The 7,435-nt window shown below is 48.5% G+C and overlaps 1 protein-coding gene across 12 annotated transcripts in view; it reads right to left on the bottom strand.

Moving 5' to 3' along the window:
• Positions 1-7,435, bottom strand: part of Synj2 (synaptojanin 2) — a 97,692-nt gene that overhangs the window by 14,377 nt on the left and 75,880 nt on the right. For 6 of the 12 annotated variants that reach the window (XM_029471525.1, XM_029471526.1, XM_021186237.2 and 3 more), the window contains 7 exons: positions 6,505-6,661; positions 5,230-5,347; positions 3,970-4,188; positions 3,788-3,866; positions 3,104-3,272; positions 1,881-2,048; positions 629-763 (listed from right to left, as the gene is read on the bottom strand). In XM_029471525.1, coding sequence (XP_029327385.1) covers positions 629-763; positions 1,881-2,048; positions 3,104-3,272; positions 3,788-3,866; positions 3,970-4,188; positions 5,230-5,347; positions 6,505-6,661 — 1,045 coding nt within the window. The other 6 variants (XM_029471528.1, XM_021186239.2, XM_029471530.1 and 3 more) reach the window with 2 other exon arrangements.

Below are 7,435 nucleotides of genomic sequence, written 5' to 3'. Positions count from 1 at the left end.
AGTGAGTTCCAGGACAGCCAGGGCTACACAGAGAAACCCTGTCTCAAAAAACAAAAACAAAAACAAAAACAAACAAACAAACAAACAAAGCAGGCCACAAGGTTATTCTGAGATTAAGGCAAGTTTGATGGCAGAAGCATTATCAGAGGAGCTGGAAGGAAAGCACCCAGGAGAGAACAGGGCTTGTCCTCAGAGAGCGAGAAACACAGGGACTGGAGCTAGATCACGGCCCAGGCTAGGGATGTGCATGTTGAGTCTCTTGGTGGATCAGATTCCTAAAGAGCAGGTCTGGCTATCTGTCGAAGAAAGAAGTACTTGACTGAAAAGCTAGAAAATTTTCCTCAAAGGGTTACAACCATTTCCACAGTAACACTTTCAAATTTAAGACATCTGGAGTGGAAGCTAAGTTCCTGGATGAACAGCTTTGAAAGGTTTTGTTTCCTACGCCTTTAGAGACCAATGGCCCCCAAAACAGAGCATGCCTTATAGTTAGACAACAAGGAGCCCGGGTGGAGGGAACGTCAGAGGGACTTAGCAGCAGTTTAGAGCTGTGTTTTCAATAGCAGGAGGGGTGCAGTTGGTTATTCCCAGCAGGCATTGTGGCAAGCTCAGAGTAAGCAAATCTTACTTGGAGGGGGGGGTCTCTGTGGTGGGTGAGGTGGCCGAGGCCTATTGGGGACGGACAGGGACCTGCTCGGAGAACGGTGGCGAAAATTCCCAGCAACTTCCAGCTCCTGCTTTAAGGTCACCAGGTGAGCGTCGTCTGAAGGACATGGTAGCTGTGAGAAAGATGATCTCATCCAAACGCAAGGGTCAGAAACGTCTTTGCGCGCAGGGCATACTGTAGTAGGCAGAAGTGCTATGGGATGCCCAGGGTGGGGCTGATTTTGAAGTGATTTTGAGCATCCCTCTGTTGGGAGTATGGGCATACCCAATGCCTGCTTGGGACACTCAACAAACCATGGGCCTGGTTTACCAGACTTGAGGAACTCTGGCACGTTTAATGTATAGGCCCATCTCCTTCCCAAATGATTAGCCACACCTCTACACAGGCAGAAGATAGGGTGACACCAGAGCTCCTACGAGACACCCACCACAGGGAAGAGAACTTAATTCCTCCTTCTAGAATGTGGCTGCTGATCTGGAAGTTCAGAAGAGCTCTCCCTTCTTTTGCTAGCCTGGCATCCAGTAGCAAACTCTTAGACTAGAGGCTTCAGAGGGCCACCTCCTGGGTGCCTGACACCGTGGCTGGTACATGACTCTGGGAAGACCAAGAGGGGCCAAAGCTGTGAGAGAGAAAACTGGAGGAGTGTGAGGGTCACCAATGCTGGCCTGCTATCATTTGCCAAACATGTCTGTGTATATAATTGTCACACATACCTTACCAAAAATCCCTATGGCAGACTCAGGAATTCAAAGTGCTAACACCAACCAGTGGTTCTAGCATGGCAAGCTACCGATGAGTTTGGGGAGTGTTATTTAATCAAAGGAATACATGGAGGTAGGTGAGTCTTTGTACCTCTCTTGTCAAAGAGACAGCTTAATTTCCTGTCAGCTCTATATTCCCAGCCCTAGCCCAAGGGTCCTGTGCTGTTGGTTAGAGCTTCTCTCCAGTTAGGGACATAGTGACTGACAATGGAAAGCAGCTTTGGAATTTTGGAAGCACCAAGAGTCAACTTAATGGAAGATTCTACCATTTAGTCCAGGATATGAATTCACTCTACACAACCTTTTGGTTTTCTTTCATTCTAAGACATAATGAGGCCTCTGCATAATCTGACAGTATGTAAATGGAACAATCAACACATCCCGGTGTAGATCTTGAATGTGCCTCTGTAGGGATTTCCAGCCCTGCCCCAGGAGATCGGGGGAGGAGCTACCTTTGTATGTTGGATGTTGCTTCTTTTTAGCCAGTGCGGGAGACTTGCTGGCCGGTGTCAAGGAGCTCATGGTATCGGAAGAGTTGTCTCCACCGAGCTCACTGTCTGAGACTACAGGCTGGCCAAACTCATCCACTAAATAGTCTTCATCCTCTTCAAGAACATCCCCTTCAAGGAAGAACAAGTCACATGAGGGTGAGAGAGATCAGGCTAGAGTGGTCCAGCCTTTCACCAGTGCAGCTGCCTTGCTGGCTGTCAATCTGATTGGCTTAAGGGATACTTATGAGATGGTATCTGGGGTAGAGGGGGCGTGTCTAGAGAAGATTAACTGTGGAAGGAAGGGCTCTTGTTGACATGGGGTCAGCATCCCTTGCCTGGAGGCCCAACTGGAATAAAAGAGGACACGGGTATTTTCTCTCTGCTTCTTGTGCACTGAGGAGTAGCCACTGCCCCAAGCTCTTGCCTTGCCACAGACCCAGAGTCAATTGGGTCAAAGGTTACATTGTCCTAGGTATATTTATGTTATAATCCTAGTTAGATGTATTGACTCAGGCTAGAGTCATCTGGGAAGAAAATGCTTCCATAAGATTGACTGTAGACAAGAAAGCAGTCTGAGCAAGCCAGTAAGCAGCGCTCCTCCATGGCCTCTGCTTTAGTTCCTGCCTCCAGGTTCCTGCCTCCAGGTTCCTGCCTCCAGGTTCCTGCCTTGAGTTCCTGCCCTGATTTCCTTTGATGATGGACTATGATGTGGAACTATAAGATGAAATAAATTGTTTCCTCCCCAAGTTGCTTTGGTCATGGTGTTTATTACAGCAATAGGAACACTAACACTAATATAAAACATAGTTATGGACCTATGAAATGTGAACCACAGGAAGAATTCCTGCCTTAAAAAATGTCCAAGTTGGGAATCTAAACACAGTGAAGCTAATGTAACTAGCCCAAGAATTCTATGAGAATCTGCTGCTGACAGCCATGGGAGCCAGGACCCCAGGCCAGCTCTCCACCTCAATTCATGCCTATTGCCAACGGCCTCAAAGCCAACGTTAGTGTGTGTGAGATGTCCCTTACAGCACCCTGCGTCACCCCCACATATGAACACTGGAACACATGGATGTGACCTACAGTTATCACAGAGATACAACCCTTCCCACTTCAGATGCCCTCAGGAACCTTTGTGAGGTGGGGTTTAGGGCAAGGCCTGCCATGGGCAGGTCACTGACCTTCGGACTCATAGTCCAGACTCGAGAAGTCAAAGTTCTCCTCCAACAAGCAGGAGTTGGCGGTGGGAGACACAGGGGCCATGCTGTCTCGCTTCCGGAGAAGCTCCTCTCTCAAGCCTTCTAGCCAATCTTTGGTCTTTGGTCGAATCTTCACGGCCCTGCCTTTCACCTGGGAGGAGAGCCAGTTAGTGAGAACAAAGAAAGTCACCATGGTTCCCTTCAGTCACAAAGCACTTCTCTCTCCAATCTGTGCAACCATCACAATTTTCTAAGGAACCCCAAAGTCCAGGCCCTAGGTGCGCACAGTGCATGTGTGTGAGTGTACGTGTGCACATGCGCGTGTGCTCGTACGCATGATCGGATGGAAGTTGAATTAACACCTCTAGCTTTTCACTTTGTACAAATTTAAACCAGGATCTTATAAAGATGGAACTAAGTGTGAACAGTGTCCCCCAAAACAGTCTAAAAAGAAAGGTGGAAGCAAAGAACTGAGTGAGAAGTCTATACTTTGAGCTTTTGCTAGTGGCACAAGGCCAGCTTCAAGACACAAGACCCAGATGGAGAATCCCAGCTGCAATGCACCATGGCACCTACACAGGTAGGACACTGGCCAGAGGAAATCATGGCCATGTAAATATGGGGATGAGTCAGCCCCACTCCACAGTGTGACGAAACACCACTTACCTTCATACCATCCACATCCAGCACACTGAGAGCTGAGTGGCTGTCTGCAAACGTCACCAGCATCTGCCCTTGGTTGATCCTGCATTACAGGGGATTAGCTCGTCAATACCAGAAACCTAACGCAGCAGCTCTCTTGGATCCCTCAGACACCCCAGAACATATGTCTCAAGGGCGGGGATTACCTGACTAGAATAATCGTCCCATAATTCCCCAAAGTCTGCATAAGTTCTGTGCGCAGGTCCTCTGGAAATTCATTTTTCTCTTCTAGGGTTGGAGACTGGAGGTTTACAACAACGGTGGCATCCAGCGGGCCTTGGACAGAGGACACTTCCTGGAAGACCCTCTCCCGGGCTCCTACATCCACCTCTTGAACCTCCACCTCCACAATGGCCAGCACAGGTCTGCATCAGACACAAGGAAGAATCGGCAGAGAACCGTTGGCTTAGGCAGGTGTCACATCCCAGCCTCCAACCTGCCTCTGTCCCTGCCCGTTCTGTTGGCCCATGAACCCACAGGCTGCTGCCAGACTAGAAGCTCTTCACATGGCCACATGCCAATCAATCCATGGTAAGAGTCTCAAAACATCACCTCTTTTTGTTTATAAAGCTCATCTCTAGTATTTGATTCTAAGGAAACACAGAAATTAGGATAAAGATTCTATACAAGGTTGGTTCCCCTCAACTCTGCTGACAGGGGAGGGAGCTAACGGTCTGAGTCACTGCCTGACCCAGGTACCACTCTCCCTCCCTTCCTTACAATAACGTACACAGCTCTAGTAGCACCTGCAGGAGAATCAAATCTCCCTCACCTGTCTTATGCTACCCTACTACCATTTCTTGGAAGGTGTTAGCAAGCTAACAAATCCTCTCAGAGGCTGCCATCAGACGTCCCTCTCCCTGCCTCCTGCCGTCTCCTTCCATCCTTAGCACAGAGTGGCCAAGGCTAAACAACTTCCCAGAGTATTGAACAGCCTGAAGCCATCACAGGAAAACTGTACACTATTTGTCGCAATGCAAATACTAGATGAAAATGGTCATCCACCGGTGAGCGGGTGGGTCAGCCCATGGCTCTGTTTAGAGCTGAGCAGCGGCTGCAAACGGGTGACCCTGATCTGTAAGCTTACGCGGGACTGCAGCTGGAAACCTACCAAGAAAGCGAGCTGTGCGGCAGGGTGACTGAGGACATTTCAAAGATACAACATTGTGCAGGCTGTATCTTTGATGTTTTCATGAATAACATCATTTATGATATAGAACAATCAATGACAAAAATGCTAACAATTATTATTTCACAATGGGCGATATACAGACCACCCCCCATCTCTTTCTCTCTGTCTCTGTCTTTGTTTCAGTCTCTGTCTCTCTCTCTCTCTCTCCAATCCTTACAGGGACAGGATATCTTTGGGGAGGCAGAGCCAACGCTCGCCCCAATGAGGACCTTACCTGTGATCAGACGCCTGCAGCTCTGCACGGCCGTAGTATTTCAGAGTGCCTGGAGACCAGGTGTGTCTGATCTGGGGATCGCTGTCTAGATCGCTGTCTAGAAGGTTGAGTTCACCAGCTGCTCGCCAGGTTCCATTCAAGAGGCCGACAGCCAACAGGAGACAGAAAACCATTATCACGCACACATGTGATTATGACTCCTTGTCGCACAGATCTCTGTCCCTAACCACCTTGGCTCAGGCTCATTTGCCTCCACCCTTGAGCTTAAAGTTAAGCCTATGCTGCATTGGGGCTGGGGTAAAAAGGTTTTCATGTTCAGATTGCCAAGAACAGTAACAACCATGGCGCTCCCCACCCCTTACACACTCAGGTCACCACGCAGCGGACCAGGATGCAGCAGTCTGTCGCCTCTGAGACCTGTGTTTTTTGTACAGTGAGAGGCTCTGAGGTTCAACAGCCCTGCCTCCCAGTACCCTGGAGGCCATGCAGACGCTCCCAGACTAATAGAAAGAAAAAAAAAATCCTCTCTTCTCCCTGTAGCTCTAGTTTCTGGGCTTTGAAGTTTCTGCAGACCTCCCTCTTTAATGTGGAAAGGCTATTTGCATTCTACAGTACAGGTGCTCCAACTTTAATAAGCTTCCCTTCCTTTCTGTTCATCATTGACTTCAAAACAGACTTCACAACTCACTAGCCAAAAGGGGAAAACAAGCAAAAAAAAAAAAAAAAAAAATCCGCGGGCCTCGTGTTCCATTTGGAATTGAGGTTTTAAGAGGTACAAATTTGGGCTGGAGAGATGGCTCAGAGGTTAAGAGCACTGACTGCTCTTCCAGAGGTCCTGAGTTCAATTCCCAGCAACCACATGGTGGCTCACAATCATCTGTAATGGAGTCTGATGCCCTCTTCTGGTGTGTCTGAAGAGAGCATTGGTATACTCATATACATGAAATAAATCTTAAAAAAAAAAAAGAGGTATGAATTTGGTTGAAAAAAATGGGCTCTGTAAGGTATGAGAAAAGTGGGAGATAGCCCACAGCTCCAGTCCTCTTCCCTCCTAGGGTAAAGGTTAGAGGATGGGTAGGAGCAACCATGATGGACAGGCAAAAGACCAGGATAGAGGCGGTTCAAAAACTATGACATCTAGAATGATCTGTCATCCTTTGGCTGATTGAGAAAAATGTGGTACACAGCCAGGGCACTGGGCTGAGTGGCCGTTTTTCTCCCTCCATGGTATTTCCCTTGCCCCACCTCTGTTTCAGCAACACATGTAGCGCTCACCTGTCTTATCATATGGATGCTTCTTCCTCCACCACAGCACCCTGTCTGTCCAGGCTGGGGTACGGCACTTGTCACTTGTGTCGTAGGCAGCTGATCCAACGTCATACTTGTAGGTGGGTCCGAAGTTAACGGCTCCTTCATGAAAGTCTTTAAAAATCTATTTGGAGAAAAGAAATCACAAGGCCATCTTCAGGGGGAAAAAGGGTGCATTCCAAAGCGTTCTAAAAGTAGAAGACTTTACACACACAGACATGTCTCTTCCTGGGCTTACGTGCCTTTTAATAGCTGGGCACACACACAGCATCGTAGCACCTTGCCTTCCCTCCTGTAAACCTGCCTTTGGAGACAGAGAATGGACCACAAGACAGGGATCACTCTGGGCTCACCTGAGCATCCCCCTGCCTGTGTCCCACGTTTTGGGGCCTTTCTCCCTCAATGTGGTAGAGAGGGCAGTGAGAATTTGGCAGAGGAAATGAGAGGATTTATAGTGTGACAGGGTTCATCTGTGCACGTCACAGTAAGGAGAGCAAACTTCAAAATGTGGCGGAGTCTTGTTTTAAAGGGAGAGGTACCTTCATTTTTCTCTCCTCCTTCATTGAAGCAGCAGCATTCTCAAGGCAGAGGGCACGCTCACCTGCTTCCTGCTAGGAGAGCAGGGCTCTGAAATAGGCAACGGTCCTAGCTGGAGAAGTTAAGTGGTGGTTCTCGGGAAGCGGGCTGCTCTGACCCTAAAGAACTAAAGGCAAGCCTGAAGCTGAACCTGTGCTGAGTAGGCACTGCCTTCCGAATCCCTAGGAACCTGTACATGGCCCTGGTCTAGCCCATGTGTGCTCTGCGATGGACAATGTTTTGGAGCCAACTGTAGCCTGGTATGCTGATTTCATGACCTGGGATACATAATTCAACTTTACTCTCCGTCTGTCAATGAGTG

The sequence above is a fragment of the Mus caroli genome, chromosome 17, assembly GCF_900094665.2.
Source record: "Mus caroli chromosome 17, CAROLI_EIJ_v1.1, whole genome shotgun sequence".
In the NCBI taxonomy this organism is placed as follows: domain Eukaryota; kingdom Metazoa; phylum Chordata; class Mammalia; order Rodentia; family Muridae; genus Mus; species Mus caroli.
Note: the sequence above shows the minus strand (reverse complement) of the source record. Positions and strands in the feature narration are given on the sequence as shown.